Source organism: Salpingoeca rosetta, assembly GCF_000188695.1.
Source record: "Salpingoeca rosetta unplaced genomic scaffold supercont1.26, whole genome shotgun sequence".
In the NCBI taxonomy this organism is placed as follows: Eukaryota; class Choanoflagellata; order Craspedida; family Salpingoecidae; genus Salpingoeca; species Salpingoeca rosetta.
The window spans coordinates 370284-387783 of record NW_004754908.1 but is presented as its reverse complement, the minus strand read 5'-3'; the positions used below and the strand labels follow the sequence as shown (position 1 = coordinate 387783).

The 17500-nt window shown below is 55.7% G+C and overlaps 3 protein-coding genes across 3 annotated transcripts in view; 2 read left to right on the top strand and 1 right to left on the bottom strand.

Moving 5' to 3' along the window:
• Positions 1-1372, top strand: part of PTSG_09550 (uncharacterized protein) — a 4438-nt gene extending 3066 nt beyond the window's left edge. Inside the window, exons 8-10 of the mRNA XM_004989922.1 lie at positions 1-33; positions 331-445; positions 678-1372. The exon at positions 1-33 is cut by the window's left edge and continues 101 nt beyond it. Of these exons, the coding sequence (XP_004989979.1) occupies positions 1-33; positions 331-445; positions 678-994 (465 nt within the window). The 3' untranslated portion in view covers positions 995-1372. The remainder of the gene's footprint in view (positions 34-330; positions 446-677) is intronic.
• PTSG_09549 (uncharacterized protein) lies at positions 1330-12913 on the bottom strand. The gene is made up of 20 exons (XM_004989921.1): positions 12517-12913; positions 12217-12283; positions 11996-12090; positions 11770-11837; positions 11357-11364; positions 11130-11173; positions 10838-10918; positions 10579-10640; positions 10371-10425; positions 10146-10211; positions 9852-9980; positions 9580-9705; positions 9254-9339; positions 8950-9075; positions 8205-8652; positions 7178-7902; positions 4354-6937; positions 4124-4227; positions 2190-3957; positions 1330-1911 (listed from the first exon to the last, which is right to left on the bottom strand). Exons 1-20 carry the CDS (start codon positions 12599-12601, stop codon positions 1724-1726), a joined length of 6915 nt encoding a protein of 2304 aa, XP_004989978.1. The 5' UTR covers positions 12602-12913; the 3' UTR covers positions 1330-1723.
• A 920-nt stretch (positions 12914-13833) lies between these two features.
• PTSG_09548 (NHL repeat protein) overlaps positions 13834-17500 on the top strand; it is a gene marked incomplete at its 5' end in the record, with an annotated part of 11456 nt that continues 7789 nt past the window's right edge. The window contains 13 exons of the mRNA XM_004989920.1: positions 13834-13912; positions 14201-14275; positions 14645-14819; positions 15044-15122; positions 15273-15336; positions 15538-15636; positions 15810-15921; positions 16095-16234; positions 16430-16600; positions 16795-16856; positions 16991-17024; positions 17192-17257; positions 17428-17500. The exon at positions 17428-17500 is cut by the window's right edge and continues 41 nt beyond it. Of these exons, the coding sequence (XP_004989977.1) occupies positions 13834-13912; positions 14201-14275; positions 14645-14819; positions 15044-15122; positions 15273-15336; positions 15538-15636; positions 15810-15921; positions 16095-16234; positions 16430-16600; positions 16795-16856; positions 16991-17024; positions 17192-17257; positions 17428-17500 (1229 nt within the window). The remainder of the gene's footprint in view (positions 13913-14200; positions 14276-14644; positions 14820-15043; positions 15123-15272; positions 15337-15537; positions 15637-15809; positions 15922-16094; positions 16235-16429; positions 16601-16794; positions 16857-16990; positions 17025-17191; positions 17258-17427) is intronic.

The following is a 17500-nucleotide window of genomic DNA, read 5'->3' as shown; positions in this document are numbered from 1 at the left end:
ACCATCTACGCATCAGGCGAGGCGGCAGGCAAGGTGGGCGTGCCACGCGCAAGAGCATGCGTGTGTGTGTGTGTGTGTGTGTGTGTGTGTGTGTGTGTCTGTGTGTCTGTGTGTCTGTGTCTGTGTCTGTGTCTGTGTCTGTGTGTGTGTGTGTGTGTGTGTGTGTGTGTGTGTGTGTGTGCGTGTTTTGGCGGGTGGGTGGGAAGTAGAAGGGTGCCCATCTCTCTTTGTTGGCAGGTAAACGGTCCGGTCCGTCAACCCAACCCACATTTCATTGATTCATCCATCCGTTCCATTCACAAATCATCATCATCATTCTTGCACTGCCAGGTGCTGCAAGCGACGACCGACGCCATCAAGTCCTCTGCCCAGCGCATCTCCCGCGTCGCCACCGCCCCCGTCTCGGAGGCACTTCGCAATCTCCTCACCGTGCAGGACGTTTCAGGTGTGTTGAATCATCGAGCGGTAGGCAGTGCTGGCAACTTGCTGGTCTGCATTGCTTCGCTGTGTAGAAAGAACTGCCACACACACACACACACACACGCTCACACACACACACACACACACACACACACACACACACACACACACACACACACACACACACACACGCTCACACATTCGCACACGCACACACACACCCGCTCACACACACACACACACACACACACACACAGATGCGATGCCGCTGCAGTTGGGCAAGCCATGCCTCTCTCTGACGTTTGGCACACAAGTTGGGGCTGGGCTTCGCTTTGTTGAGCGCCCTGGCATGAACGTGCTGCGCGACAAACCGACCATCACCGTGAACAGCTCCAGCCACGTCGCTGTGCAGCAGCTGGTGCGCGGACTCAACTTCCTGCAGAGCGTGCCCGGTGTGCTGGCCGTTCTCCGCAAGGACCACGCCCACGCAGACCTCGTCACCCTCTCCTTCTCTGGTCTTGGACTGGGGATCCCCGCCATCTCCACAGGCATCTACCTGGGCTACAAGGACTGAGCGCAGGCTGCACTGTCATCAATGCATGGCGCGCAAGCGGCCGTCCGCCATTGTTATGGCATGCGCGCGATTTCCCACTCTTGCTCTTTGACTTGCTCACACACATGCACACACACGCACACACGCACACACACATACACACATACACACGCACATACACACACACACATTTTCACACATACCCATACCCTCTCATACAAACGACCCCAGTCTTTTCTTCTCTCCCTCCCTACCTCTGACCCCTGGTGATCTGTTCAGTGCCACACGTTGTTTTGTAACGGGCATGTGTTTAACAGCGCGAATGCGCACACATTGAACGCCAACATATCATCTGACGTGGGAAAAAAAACGACGTGGGTGAACCGTAATGAAACGGACAGACAGAATGCAAACACTCGTGAGCACACAACGTGCAAGCATCACACAGTGTGCAGGGAACGCCGGTGGTGAATGAACGCAAGAGCACAAGCAACCAGGACTAACACAAGCAATCAAGTCAGCAAGCATATTTGTCGTGTGGTGGAAGCAGGGCAATGAAGTGAATGAATGAATGAATGGGTGGATGGCGTCGACGAAACATGCACTTTTGGACACGTGCGCTCTGACACAATGGCACTTGCGCGGAGAACAAGGGGAACGACGGGGCACAAGCGCGGGTGAATGCCCAAAGAAGCAAAGATCAACAGGTGCAAACCAACTGCCTGCACCTGCACAATGTCACGTGAGATGTCACACGTGGGTAAAGTCCATGGTGGGGTTCTCCTCAAATGAACTGCGGCGATCGCCATCCTTTGCCGAAAGAGCAATAGCAGCTGGACTTGCGCCCATGTCGTACTTGGCTCTGTGCTTGCTGGTCATGCGAATGCACATGTACACTTGCACAATCAGCATCACAATCAGCACTACCAGAAGAGCATCTGCAAAGATCAACGACAAAAAGGGAAGGGTATTTGTGAGCATACAGGTGAGTGAGTCGCACATGCAACTGATGATGCCATAGTATCAAGCTGTTCATACAAATACCATCACCCCACATTCCAACGCTTACACGCACACACACACATTCACGCACACACAAACTCCATCAGCACACTTTACTCAGCATGACAAGCAAACAGTGCATATCGCACAGTAACGCCAACAACATGAATAACAACACGAACAACACCACAACATCTCGCATGTGCCCACTTACAGTTGGGGATATCGTTGTCTCCGCTGCCGCTGCTGTTGCCCGTGGAGAGCATGGAATCCGTCACAACATCTGGCGTGGCTGTGCCGTTGCTGGACCTTGAAGCCGCCATCAGCGTCACCTCCACATTGGAGAGCGGTGACACGTGGTTGAGGATGCTGCCCTCAGCAATGTCGGTGCTGTTGCTGTCCGAAACGAGGGATTGGAGCAGGTCAGCAAGCGCAGAAGACGTCATGTCGTCGCCTGATCCACGGCGTCGCGTCAGCTCCTCAATCGTCGTTGGCAAGATGTATGTGTCGATGGTGATGCCAACGGTGTAATCAAGCGGGTCCGTCGGTGAGATGGCAATCACCTGCACGCGCGCCATACTAATGCCGAGCGCATCGGCAATGTCCGTCTCAATGATGTTGGTCACATTCTCAAAGGCAGCAGATGTCGTGTTGTAGTACTCCTGCTCGAATGGAAGGTCAAGCATCAGGCCCGTCACCTGCGTTGTGGCAGAGGCCAGCTCCAAATTCGCAAACTCGAACAGGTGCGTCAGGTCCTGCTGCACGCGGTTGCCATACGGGTCTTCAACGGTTGTGAGCAGCACACGTGCAGACCGGGCGTTTACCTCGTCCCAGGAGAACCCGCGGCGAAGCGACATGGAGATGCGGCGGCCCTCGCACACAATCACCATGTTGGTGTTGTCAAACACGCGGTCCACCCCCGTCACATCCATGCGCGCACCAAACTGGAATGGTTTGGAGCACTGCACTGGCTCGTCAAACTCAAACGAAATGTCGTCGCCTGGCTCGTACACGCCGTCGGCAGGCTCGGGGAATCCCATCACCTGCGGTGACGTGCGGTCAACGACACCAACAGCCGTGATGGAGTATTGCTCGTCAATGCCGTCGGGCACCTCGTTGACGGATGCCTGGCACTGCGCGCGGATGCGAACTTGGTACTGGCCCTCGCTCAGCGACTCCACGCTCCACCACATGGTGACGTAGCCGTAGTCATTCTCAAGCGTGCGAATGTCCAGGGCCTCCTGGTCCTTGTCGCGCGCCAGCAGCCACACCGTGGACGTGACGGGCTTGTACTCAACGTACACGCCAGTGAGCCTGTCGTCCTCTGTCCACTTGCGCATGGCAAAGTCTGGGTTGAACGCGACGAGGCGAAGCTCGCCAGGCCGCTCCTCCTGCTCGTCCGTGGCCTGGTTCACAACAAACATGCCTTCCTCACCAACCTCGCCGACCAGCTGCACGGGTGAGCACGGCTGCAGGAACTCCACCTCCAGCGTCACGCGCACCTGCGCCGCGGCCTCGTCGCTCAGATACCCTGTCTCCGCCAGCCGCTCCTGCTCGCACAGCGACGAAAACCACAGGTCAACCGGGTCGTACTGGTAGGCTGACGGCCCACGCTTCATCACCACTGTTATCTGCGTGGCACCAGGCTCAAAGCCAACGTAGTCGATGGGCGCCACCAGCGGCCACCCATTCACGCTGATCTCCAGGCCATCCTGGTTCTGTCCGTTGACCGCGTACAGCTGCATGTACGTCGTGTAGTCACCATCGTTGCGCAGCACAAGCTCAAACACGGCGGGCTCGTTGGGCAGCACGGGTGCCTCTGGGCGCTTCAGCACGGTCATGCCAGGCTGCTCCAGCGCAAGCGTGTTTTCCTCGTGCGGGCATGACGACTGGCCAGAGGCCGTGTGGAACACGAGCGTGTTGTAGTCGGGGTGCTTGAATACTTGCACATCAAACACATCAAATGGGTCGGGGTCGCCAAGCTGTCATGGTGGTGGTGGTGGTGATATTAGTGTGAAGCGATCATCGCAAACATGCGGGTTGGCAGGGGGCGGTGGCGAAAATGTAAACACAAGCATACAGTCACATACGGACACACAGACACACACTCACAAACATTCACAAACACGCAGGTACTTGCTCGCGCACCGTGAACTCGACGTGCTCCTCCTCTTGGTATCCTTCCTGGTCTTCGTGAGACGCAAACCAGTGGCCGATGCCGAGTGGGGTCACCGTAAATTCAGCACCGACACCTGCAACATTGAGGAGCGTCGAAGAGAAGAAATCGTGTCAGATCGAGAATGGTGCTGTTGGTATGGTTGCACCAAGTCTGCCAACACGATCACTGCAAGAATGCAGACACACACACACACACTGACCTGATGACGCAATGTCGAAGGAAACTGAGGTACCACCCTGAAAGTCGTGCTCGCGCATGGTGCCATCCGTGACCGACTTGTCCACGCTCGTGTCGTAGGCAAAGGTGTACGTAGAGCCGCCACCAGAAAACTTGATCGTGTTGATGGCTTTGAGCCCAGTCTGCTGTGTGTCTGTGGCAGCCGTGTCGTTCAGCTGCAACGCAGACTCAATCAACTTGTGCGGGGCGAGGGCAATGCCCTTGTTCATCTGCCCGTTGATGTTGTTCTTGCCAGAGAGGCTGAAGGTATCGGGCGACCACAGCTGCTGAATGGCATTCAATTCGCCGTTTGCAGCCATGTCACGCACCTCCGTGTTGCGGGCGAGATTCTCCTCCCACGCGTCAATGGCGTTCTGCAGCTCCGCCTTCATGTCCTCCGAGTCGCCGTTGGCATCGGCGTTGGCGAGGCGTGTGCGCAGGTCTGGCAGTTCCTTCGTCTCAATCTCGTACGCGGACAGCCACGCCATTGCCTCGTCGTTCTCGCCGCTCGCAAGCGACCACGTTGTCTCCGTTCGCAGCGTCACGTCGCACGTGTCCGTGTCAAACTCCACAATGTCCGTGTCCAGGAACATGACGTTGAGCGACGGCACGAGGAACATGTCGGAGCGCTCGCCAGCCAGCACCTCGGCCTCGCTGGTCGTCACGTCCAGGCTGAACGACCACACTTTCTCCGTGTCGTAGTTGTCGTTGCCGTCCTTCGTGCCAAACAGGTTCGTTGTATCGGCCAAGATGGTGGCAGGATCCGACTTTGCCGTCAGCAGGTTGATGCAGTTGGCAGCGCCAAGACCCACGCACAGGTCAAGCGTGGCATCCACCTTGAAGGGCGTGATTTCGAGCCCAAAGAAGAACCCACCATACTCCTCGTACGTGTCGCTCTCAATCTTGTAGTTGGCGTACGTGTTCGAGTAAGTGGCGGAGGACAGGCCACCAGGCGGGTCCTGCACCACCAGCAGCGGTTTGTAGCGCGGAAAGGGGATGGACGCGCCCGTGCCCTGCGCAACATCGCCCGTCACAATCACATACAGTGACTCTGTCACGGGGTCGTGTGGCAGCCGCTGCATGGTGGCGCGGAAGAGCTTCGTGTGCGGGTGATCGCTGTCCAGTGCTTCTGGGTTGGTCTGCGGCGACCCAGTCAAGATGTTGAACTGCGCACGCGAGTTGGAGAGCGTATCACCGGACGCGGTGGATGTCGTGTCCATGATCACAGGCATCTCGCAGGGGTAGTAGCACCGCTCCAGCAGCTTCAGCTGCGAATTGGTGAGTGATGGCATTGTCTCGTTCAGCACGGCCACCGTGTCTGGGGACTCACCAAGGTGGTTCTCAATCTCAATCGTGCCCGGCACAATATCGCACGTGCCAACGCTGTTGCCGTAGTCCTCCGTCACCTTGATGGTTACCAAGGTCTGAGTGTTCTGCTGAATCACGCGCAGCGGCGTGCCGTCACTGTACGAGCAGCTGTGCGACTTCTCCGAGTTGAAGGAGATGTCCAGCTGCGGTGCTGGATGGTACTCGAAGCGCGCGTACTTGAGCGTGTTGTTCATGTTCTTTGGGTCACGCAGGTCGACGTACTTTGAGCGAGATTCGCCCAGCGTGGCGGAGAAGTAGCGTGTCATCTCTTCACGCACGTTGCCGTCCCGCACGAGCCGCTGAAACCGCACGGTGATGATCTGGGCAGGCAGGTCCCACTTGGAGACGCGGTCCGAGGTGCGTTCTGTTCTCACCCAGGTCGGGCAGTTGTCGTAGCGGAACTCGATGGTGGCGCGGCCTAGCGTGAGGTTGCACTTGCCGCCCGCCACGTCCACCGTCGCCGTGTCTGTCGTCACGTCCTTGAAGTCGATGCGTTCCCACAGCTTGTCTTCGGTGATGTCGTAGTATGGGGTGCTCACGTCCTGCGACGTGACAGGATCCTGGCGGATGTAGTAGCCGCTGGGGGCGTTGGGCGTGTTCTCCGTGTACGTCACACGCTTAAAGGTGTGGGAGGAGTTGCCAAAGGTGACAAACGTGCCGACAGAGGCGCCCAGCACGGCCTCTGCCGTGTAGTAGCCCTGGGCATCGGTGATGGCGCAGCCAACAACATAGTCGCCCTGGTTGCGGTCGTACAGGCACACCTCCACGTCCTTGAGTGGACACCCGTTGCTGTACCCCTGGTGCTCCGTGCCCTCGATCGTGACGCGGCCAGAGAAGGGCATGGTTGTGGTGTCGCGGATGTCCACCTCGTGGTCGAAGCGAAGATGTTCGACGACAACCGTCGTCTCCGTGCACGCCATACCGCCACAGGAGAAGGTGTGCTCGATGCTGCCCGTGTACTTGGAGAAGCTGAGCGTCATCGTCTCGTGCAGGGACGTGATCTGGTCGGTGATGATGTGGATCTCAAAGAAGCCGTCTTCGTCTGTTGTGCGTGTGCCCGTGACGCCGCCAACCTCGAAGCTGACCTCCACACCTTCCACAGCCAGGTGGATTTCCTCAGAGTCAATTGTCACCTGCCCGCGCACAATCACCTCCCACTGGATCGTCAGGTACTTGCAGGTCGAGGCTGATGCATAGCCCTGTGTGGGGTGCGCAGTGGGATGGAGATAACAAGGGGAGGTGTGATGGGGTGATATGGCAGCGTGTGCAAGTGTCGTCGGTGAGAGGGAGTCAGATGATGGTGGAGGGTCAACAGCATGAGTGACATGCATGCGCGTAAACTGCACGCGCACACGGCATGTACACGAAGGACAAGCGAATAAGTTTGATTCACAGCCCACATTTCACGAGCACCTGCCACGCAACGCAATGCTACGCACGGAGCTGTCGTAGTCGACGGGGTTGGTGGCAACGACGCAGTAGCGACGCGACACGCCTGGTGCCGTGCCCACATAGCGCCGGAAGTAGGTGGGCAGCGCCTTCTCGTGGTAGCTGGTCGGGTTTGTGGAGGTCGTCGTGCGAGCGTTCGCCGTGGCACAGTAGCTGGTGCCGACAAAGATCATGGCGCAGTCCGAATCGTCGGAGCATGCTTGCATGCAGTCGTCCTTGGACCCGTCAAGGATGTATGTGCCACTCACGCCTGTGTTGGAAACGGTCACAGCCTCGTACGACTCCACAGTGACATCATCTTGGCTGACACTGGCAAAGTAGAGAAGCTTGAGCTGGTGGCACACGAGCCCTGATGTCGTCCGCTGCACGACGATCCCGAGGCACCACTCCGATCGCTCCTTGCACAGGGTGGCGCACTCGGAAGCACGCGTGATCTTGGTGGAGGTGCCGGTTGCGTAAACCACCTCGTCTGTATCCGATGTTGTAGTGGACTGGAAGGAAGATGTGGAAGAGGTTGTCGTAGTGGTGGTGGTGGTGGTCGCAACACCAGGTGTGGTGAAGAGATCCGCACCGCCAGTGGTGCTGGCTGTTGTTGCCTCGGTTGATGTCGACGTCGATGTTGAGGACGTTGTGACCTCAGAGGACGAGGTGGAGGTTGACGTCGACGTCGATGTGGATGTCGTGGACGACGTGCTTGTGGACGTGAAGTGGCCACCTGGAAGTCAGGGGTGGGGGGGGGGGGGGTAAGGTGCGTGTGTGGGACGAGTGTGAGTGAGAGAGAGAGTGAGTGAGTGTGTGTGTGTGTGTGTGTGTGTCAGTGAGTGAGTGAGGGAAGGAGGTAGTGTGTGAGTGTGTGAGTGAGTGAGTGTGTGTGGGGGGGGGGTGAGTGAGTGAGTGAGTGAGTAAGAGTCGCAGAAGGGGGCGCATACGTGTTTGGATATACCAATCAGGCTGGCATGAACGCACAGATGCTCAATACGTGCAAGCACAACAGCACGCACACTTCATAACCCTGACCTGAAGCGAGCTCTGAGGGGTAGGCGAAGCGGGAGCCGGCAGTGTCAAAGGTGGACGTGACGCGCACGAAGAACGTCCCCTCTGGCATGGCGTAGAAGCTGCCATCGTCAAGCTCAGCATACACGTCGTCGCGCTGCACGGTCAGGTCGTCGTAGACGGTGGTTGGTGCGTGCTCACCACCGCACGTCTCCTCAGAGGTGACATCGTAGTTGGCAGAGAGGCCAACACTGTCGCGGAAGAAGCTAAACCCTGACTCGCAGTAGCTTTGGTCGGTCCATGCGAAGAAGACGCGACCAAGCGACTGCTGCAGCGCGAGGTCGGAGGGGGCGCCAGTGCGGTCGGATGACAGGCACCCGCAGTGCGTGGCAATATCGCCAGACGACTCGCCGCCCACATACTGCACGCCTGTGACAAGATTGTCGTCGTTGTCGATGGGCGTGATGGTGACCTGGTTCACGTTGAACAAACAAGGACGAGAAGGTGTTGTTGGGGCAGTGAGTGAGGAGGACAAGGTGTCGAGGGGGGCATGGAAGTAGTCTTGCAATTGGTAGAGGAGAAGGGAACGTAGACATGCATGCAGTCGTTGAAGCAAGACAAACGCAGCAAGAGAAGATCGCAGGCAGGTAAGACAGGCACTGACACAAACAAAAGCGCACACGCACGCACGCACGCACACGCACGCACGCACACACGCAAGCACACACAACGCACACGCACACACACACGCGCGCGCGCACACGCAGACCTGGAATCGCCGGCCAGGGTTGAGGCCGGTGAACGTGCGGGATGTGAGAGGGCTGTCGACAGTGACGGGGTAGTTGGGCAGGGTCGTTGTTCCAGACAAGTCGAGTGCCCATTGGCCAATTGAGATCTAAGTGCGTGAAATGGAGGAGGGGGCATTGGTGTGTTAGAGATGGGGAAGGCGGGAGAGCGGGTGCGTCACGATAGCCGTGTCCATGCATGTGCACACACACGTGCACGCACTCAACACATACACAAACATTTTACGTTTCCCAACTCACGCACACATCAAACACCCCAATGCGCACCTCATATTTGGGGTAGGCGGTCGCATCGGAAATGGCCAGGCTGATGGACGTGGCGCCTTCGGTGACGACAGCGGAAGGGCCGTCAACTGCACGAATCATTGAGACATAGCACAGCAAGATGCGTTGGGGTTGAGGGGACGCAGTGCTGAAGCACAGAGTAAGCACATGAATGTGGTTGTTCACATGCACGTACTAAAAGCACACGCAAATGGACCCACCCAGTCACCCAAACGCACACACACACACACACACACGCACACGCACACACACACACACACACACACACTCAAGCAAGCACGATCACACACACACGCACACACACACACCGTCACACTCGGTGCCAGAGGAATCGAGGTCGCCGTATGGACAGTTGCAGTAGAAGCTGCCCTCCGTGTTGACGCAAGTTGCAGGTGAGACGCAGTTGTGCGTGCCAGTCGTGCACTCGTTGATGTCTGTCCACAGGATGAGAAAGAGGTGTTGGTGAGACTGTGAAGGCAAACACGGGTGTATGTGCACACTTGTGTGGTGGAGAGAAACTGCCAACTGCTCTTTTCTGAAATGCAGGGCAAGTACAGCAACAAGCAAACGCGTAACCAACCGTCACACGTGCGAGGAGAACCACTCCAGCTGCCTTCGTTTGAGACGATGCGACACTCGCGTGCGCCAGCAGTTCCGGACGAAGAAAGCTCATAACCATCATCACATGAATCGTACGTGCACTGGTCACCTACAAGTTCGTGCGGTTGAGTCGGGGAGTGAGTGAGTAAGTGAGGATTCGTGTGTGCGTGGGTGAAGGAGTCGCGGAGTAACGAGGTAACGTGACAGCGACAACAGCACCGCGAACACACGATGGGCACCAGGATGGACTTGTGCCTACGCACACTCAACTGACCGAATGTTCCGCCGCAATCGCCCGTGACTGTGCCGTGTGTCAGACTGAGAGATCCGCAGCTCACACCTGTGGTGGAGACGGACGAGAGTTAAAGCGTCAAAGAATGAGTGTGTGTGAGGTGAGGAGGTGAGAAGCGTCGTGATAAGCGAACCGTGCAATGTAGTGACAACAAGTCTTCGCGCAGCAACACAACAGTCACGTGCAACTGGACGCACGCACACGTACGGGTGCATCCGTAGGTGCCGGAGCTGACGTAGCCGTCGCTGCTGTCACAGTTGATCTGCGCGTGCCAGGAACAGATGGAGCAATGAGCATGATGCGCGGTGATGAGGTTGGCAACATGGCGGGCAAAGACGGGTTGGTATTGAGGGAAGCCATACATGCTTCTGTGCTTGAAGGGACCATGTTTTGGTCAAGACAGCGGTGCTCTCACCTGACAGGTGTAAATTTGCCAGCGGCGATCTTCGTTGTCGTTGTCATGGTACGAAGCAAAGCCTGCAGGCACATACGCACATGCATCGCACATGAGTATTTGGGGTGCCTTGAGCATTATGGTCAAAATTTAACTTCAAGTGGTGCAATCAATGATCTAACTTCGACCCACATGCAGGTGCTCACACACACACACACACACACACACACACACACAGGTGCACACACACACACACACACAGGTGCACACATGTACGCACCAGCGATAGCGTAGCCATCACGGACAGTGTATTCGAGACGGTCATCAAACGTGTTCTCGTAGTTGCCCTTTGAGCAGTAGTCTGTTGGCGATTTCAGATGTATGACACGATGAATGTAACAAAGGCAACGTCAATAAGCAGAGAGCAGCTGGGTTGGATAGAGGATAGCAAGGTTGACTGATGAGGGAATAGTGTACTACGTGTAAAGAGTGACTAGACGAGGCAATGTGCCAGGAGCAACAGTGCCACGTGCAATGTGCAAGAAATCAACACACAAGGTCCATGCACACACCGAGGGTGGCACCGGTGATGCGTCGACACCTGAACTTCCAGCGCCTGCAGTGAACAATCCATGCACGGTGGGGACAGTGGATGAGAATGGATGCATGTCGCGGCAAGAAGGGTCAACGAGAACGAAAACAGTTGGCACATGGTGCAAGGCGCACACAGCAAGCACAGTAACAACAGCAACAGCAGCAGCAGCAAGCTTCGGCATTCAAGTGGTACATCATTTCATACCGATCCTCCTGTGTAGCGTGTTTGTGTGATTGTGTGTGTGTGTGATTGTGTATGATGTGAGCGGTCAAGTGGGAATGGTGAAAAGGTGCGAGTGGCTACGTGCAAGATCATTGTTCGTTCCCATCTATGCGCTGCAAGCACCAGGACGAGGACACGACGTGCAGCGCAAACATCAGGTGCCTTGCGTCAAGCACCCTCGACACAGAGCTGCAAGTCAGAGAGTGTGGACAATGAGCTACGTACTCTGTTCTGTGTATGTGGATCGCGAAGGCACGGAAAAATGCGTAAAGGTAGCGAGAGGATAGGGGAGGGCGTATCAGTGAGTTGGTGAGCAGGGCACTCTTTTGATTTCGCGAGCAAGGCACAGAAGGAAGGCACACGCACGCACGCACAACAACAAGAATGGCATGTACGTTGCTGTGGTAGGAATAAACGCCCTCGATGTAGTAGTTGGTGTTGCAGAGGTAATCAAACGAATGGTCTGTGGTGTGGAGAGGCAGCAGGGAACACGGTGAAGATGAGATCAGGCGCAGTGATTCGTGGAGCAGCAGCGTCAGTGACGTGAAGGCTTGAAGGGTTGAAGGGTTGAGGCAGACCCAATTGTTTGTCATCCAGCGTCATGCTAGTTTGGGGACTCACCAAAGTTGTTCACGTAGTCGGTGACGTAGGAGCTACCGTACCCGCTGCCATACCGGGAGCATTCAAACGCCCAACGACGATCCTCCCGATTGTTGCTGTCATGCACGCATGGCGTACGCATGTGTGAGAGTGTGTATGCTATGTGTTGGTCGCACACTGTCCAGCATGAACACGAAGTGCCATCAGATCGGGCAAATCAGGCTCAAGCAGGTGCCCCTGACCTGTGGTAGGAGTCGATTGAGGTGATGCCTTTCCCTGACAAGCACCTGAAGCTCAGTGCGTCGTCCCCTAGAGTCCATGAGCGGAAAACCATTCACAACAACGGCCATGGTGAGGATGGCATTCATGGTGATGGCGGTGGTCATGAGAAGCAAGCTGACATCATTGTGGAACTCGTCGATAGAGAGGTACGCGCAACAACACAACAACACAACAACACAACAACACAACAACACAACAACACAACAACACAACAACACAACAACACGCATGCACGCACGCACACACACGCACACACGCACAGTTGTTCTCGTAGGCGTGGGCAAACTGGTGCAAGGTGGTGACAAGCACGAACAGCATCAGTGCCACTGCTGTGGCATCCGCCATCGCTGCTCTTTCTCTTCTGCGTCTCCGATTGCGGGATCCACGGATCGATCGCTGTTACTGCCAAAGGAAGATGAGACGACGGAGGTGGGGTGGGTCTTCTGCTTCTTCTCCTCGCACACTGTGGCCTGCTTGCTTGCAAGCACTTGGCCTTGGCGTGGATGGGGAAGGGGCTGCGCCTGTCGGTGTGACCTGTGTGTGAGGGCTGTGGTTCTGTGGCCTGGCTTGTGGCTTGGTCTTTCGGGTGTGATCTGTGGAGTGTGTCTCTTCTGGCTCTTGTGGTGTGACGTCGCGGTGGCTTGAGGAAGAACAACGTTGCAGCAGGGAAAATGAACCTTTGACCGACCACAAACCACAAGACAGAGCAGCCCACGCGGGGCAACCGCTTGGCCTGCAGGTTGTGTGTGGGTTGCGCTCGAGCCTACCTCAAGCGATGAGGACTGCATGTCTTCCTTGCTTGCTTGGTGGTTGTGCCTGTGGCGTTCCTCCTTTCACACAAGCACACTTTTGCGGGCACCCTGCACACAACAACAGCAACAACAACCCCGTCTTGATTGTCGTCATCATTCTGGGACAAATAATTTGTATTCTCGCTGAACGGAGCTTGTGTTTTGCATGCAGGCAAGCCGCGTCGTCGTCACAAAACACCCACGCACGCCAAGAACGCACGCCAAGACAACGCTCTTCACTTTCAGTGAGGAGGCGCGAGGACACTAATTTTTGCTGGCGTGGCCAGTTGGCCGTCGCAATGAGAAAAAGAGGACGACGGGAGGACAGAGGACTGGGGCAAACTGGACAGTGGCGACACCCAAAACGAAAAGCGTCTACCACGCGCAAACCGTAGGATGTGTTGGCTCATGCCACCTCACGAGTTAAACAAGCCACCCACTCAACAACAACACGACGCCGCACGTCCCAGAAATCAAGCAAGCAAGGGTTCGCTCACACTGGTGCCGTTGTGCTGCTGTTTGGTTTCTTGGCTTCTTGGAGTGGTTGCATTCGCACACCCTGATTCATTTTCCCTCATGCCCAGCCATCCTTCAGTTCTGAACCCAAGAAACCAGCAGAGTCTCTTGTTTGCTGTTGCCAACCACCCACCCCCCCCCCCCAAACACACACACACAACACACACACACACACACAGACCACGACCCTCTGCCTTCTTGCGAACACTGATTCCTCCACTCTACTCTCTTCTGCTGCGTGCCAGCCTTCTTGCTTGCAAGCACGCCAAGATGGCACACGCCGTGCTTGTTTTCGCCGTGTTCCTGCTGGCAGCCGCAACTCAAACACAGGCCTACGTCAACTGCTGGGGTAATAAGTCTGGCGGTGGGATCTGCTACAAACACACACACACACACACACACACACACACACACACACACACACACACACACACACACACACACACAAAGGCTGTCTCCGCTGCTCCTCCCCTCCCCTCAGCCCTTTCTCTCTTCGCCTGCACGTTTGCTGCTTGTTGGACTACGACAGAAGACGACTCAAATCCCTACGATGCCTCCTCACCACACATCTCTCGCCCGCTGTTCCCTCTTCTCCTTACTATGTACATTCCCTGCTCTGCTGGATGCGGTAACACAGACTGCCCCTTCAAGTTCAAGTGCCCAAATCGGCAAGGCCTGGCTGCATTGACATCAATCCACTCGAATCGACGCGGTACGTACCACACAGTGTCATGTGGTTCTTATGTGTGCCTGCCTGCAGTCTTCATATGTGTGTGTATGTGTGCGTGTGTGCGAATAAATGTGTGTGTGTGTGTGCGAGTAAATATGTGCGTGTGTGTGTGTGCGCGCGCGCGTGTGTGTGTGTACACGCTTGTGCCCTGTCGGGGGTTCTTGCTTGGCTTTCTTTGGTTCCAGGGAGAGGAGTGTTCTGGCTTGCTTTTCACGATCGGGTGCCTCTTCAGGCGGCTTGAGCCCCCCCCCCCGCAATTCTCGCACATGACTGACTCTCAACCACCATCTCTCCATCTTGCTGTGCAACATCTGTCAACCAAAACAACCGATATCCAACCTACCCTCGCAGAGGATCGTCGCTGGAACTTTGCTTGCGCATCCGCTGGCGTTGGCACAACCGGCCAAACGTCAAGGTCTGGCGGCCTCGATTTCAACCAGTTCGATCGGCCCCTGTCCTTCACTTGCCCAGAAGACTACTACCTCACCACCCTTGAGTCAGCGCATTCAAACAACAAGGAAGACAGGTGAGCGTGATGCGCTTGCTTCACCATTGCCTGCAGGCACACCTGTGCCACAGTGGCACATAGTCAAGTGTTTCTCCATCCTCTGCACACACACACACACACATACATGCACATACACATACACACATACACACATACACACACTTTCTCTTTCGCTTTTTCTCACTCTCACAAACATGTCACACGCAATTGTGCACACCACCGCGCGAAACAATGCGGTGCAGGGTGTGGAGGTTTGAGTGCAGAAAGATCGCAAACGCATACCTCAGGGGTTGCTCCACCACGGGTTACCTCAACGGCTTTGTGAGTTGGCTTGTGTGTTGTTGGTGAAGTCATGAGGGCAGTGACTTGATCGCGTGCAGGCGTACACGCACGTGCTTGCTGTTTATTTCTCACGCGTTCATGTCACACACCCACACCCACATGCATCTCACGCATTGATTCTGTTGAAAGGATCAACCCCTCAACTACATCGCAAGCAACGATCGCATCATCACCGGCCTGCACTCCTATCACAGTGAGTACATGTGCGTACACTCACAGCGAGTACATGTGCGTACACACGCCTCCTGAATCCCTTCCTTTGTGTGTCTCCGTGTCTTCGTTTTCTTTGTGTCTGTGTTCTTCGCGCTTCGAAGACGATGTGTCGCCAACCACCACCACCACACACACATACACCCGCACACAACCACATACACACACGCACACACCACGACAGACAACCGCAAGGAAGACCGTCGCTGGAAAGTGTCCACGTGCAAGGTGGAGTGCGATCTCAACAGCAACTACATCACCCGCCGCGACCGCACTTGCGACAGTAAGCGTCTTACACGAGATGGGAAAATTAGAGCATCAGCCTCACGCATCTGTGTGTCGTGTGTGGGTGTTGCTTTGCTTTCGGTCACCATCCTTCACATCCACAAACTCTCACACCTCATCACTGCATCGATTCACATGCTCTCTTGCAAACATGCGATCACGTCATCACAGCCATCAGCGAGAGTACGCTGTCTCAAGGCACGTACGTCAATGACTTCCAAAGCCCGTTTTACGTCACATGCCCCGACAACACCGGCATGTATGAAGTTCGCAGCTATCACGAGTACGTTTCCACATGGGCGCGAGAGCGAGGCTGGAACTCAACTTTGCTGGAAAGTGTGACCCTGTTTGATGTTGATCATGATATGATGACTTGTTTGTGGGGTGTGTGTGGGGGGGGGCAAAGGGGTTTCACTGTCAAGCGTTCTCATTGTCATCTTGCATGCTGGTTCACAGCAACAACCAGGCAGACAGGAGGTGGCGGTACTATTGTGACACAATTGGTGGTCCGACTGCGGGCAGCAAGACCGGATGGAGCTCTGCCGATTACTCTCGCCTTGGCCTGCGCCACACCTTCTCGTGTCCAGACAACACATGTGCGTTTGCGCCTTCCCATAGCCGCATTGTTGGGCGAAGGGGGTGTCCACGACGTATTGGACGTCGAAGCGATGCGTGAGTCATGAGTGCATGCCTTATCGTTGTACTTATGGCACATCTTCCTTTTCTCTAACACGCACGAGCGCACAACACAAACCAAACAACCGCACCCACGTCTGCGTTGTTTGGGACAGACATGCGCGGGATGAAGTCTACTTTCGTTGCTGACGCAAACGACCGCGTGTTCAGCTATCAGTGCCAAGCCATCTCATCCGCTACCCTTACAAACTGCATCACGCAGCCATTCCAGAATATCTTCGACAACGCGCTCACCTTCAACGCTGGCACAAAGAGAGTCATCACAGGTAACAGTGCCAGCACCATGACGGCCGCGTGTGTATGTTTACGCGCGAATACACGACCTTGTTGTGCGACGTGGGGGCCAAGGGCTTTCGCGTCGTCAGACTTCCGTGCTCGCTTTCCATTGTGTCCATGTCTCATTGCGGTGTGTGTGTGTGTGTGTTGATGATGTTGATGTTGACGTTGATGTTGATGCTAGGCATCCTTTCGGACTACCTCGCGTCAGCAATGGACCGCACGTTCCACATTCGAACCTGCCAAGTAAGCTTGAGTCATTGTGCGCTGTCCGAACGTGTGTGTGTGTGTGTGTGTGTGTGTGTGTGTGTGTGTGTCATGCCTGGTGTGCCACGGCACTAGCAAGCCATTCACCAAGTGCTTTTGTGCAATGCAACCAGGTCTCGTGTGCCACGGACTACGTGTCGGACGGCGGTCGCGGATGTGTTTGTGAGTACTTCGACAACACTCCTGATGCTACTGTGTCATCTGCGATCCACCCATGTGACAGCACCGTCAAGCACGCAGAGCACACTCCCCTTTTCACACGCATTCTCATTCACACATACGCGCGCACTTTGTCGCTCCTGCTCGCTTTCTAGTCAAACCATGTTCTGCCCTGTCTTTGACGCGTGGCAGCCTTTCCGGCGACTGCCAAGGCTACCCAGGTGTGTGATCGTGTGAAGTAATTGCTTGCATGCACTGGATGAGATGCCATAGGTGGATAAATTACATGTGTGCTGTTGCTCCTCCTCGTACTTTGTCACCATGAGCTTATTCACTCAACTGTGGCACCAATGCTGTGTGCTTTTATGTGCATCCATGTCTTCCTTCGCAGGCGACGTGTGCTCGTACAGCAGCTGCAATGAGGGCTATGTCTTGTCTTCCACCGGTGTCACCCGCACGTGCCA

Coding starts and splice junctions, on each gene's coding strand:
- PTSG_09549 (XM_004989921.1), bottom strand. CDS start 12,601: ATGGCGGATGCCACAGCAGTGGCACTGATGCTGTTCGTGCTTGTCACC. Junction 11,838..11,995: donor CGACTACGTGAACAACTTTG/GTGAGTCCCCAA, acceptor TCCACACCACAG/ACCATTCGTTTGATTACCTC. Junction 8,653..8,949: donor ACCCTGGCCGGCGATTCCAG/GTCTGCGTGTGC, acceptor AACGTGAACCAG/GTCACCATCACGCCCATCGA.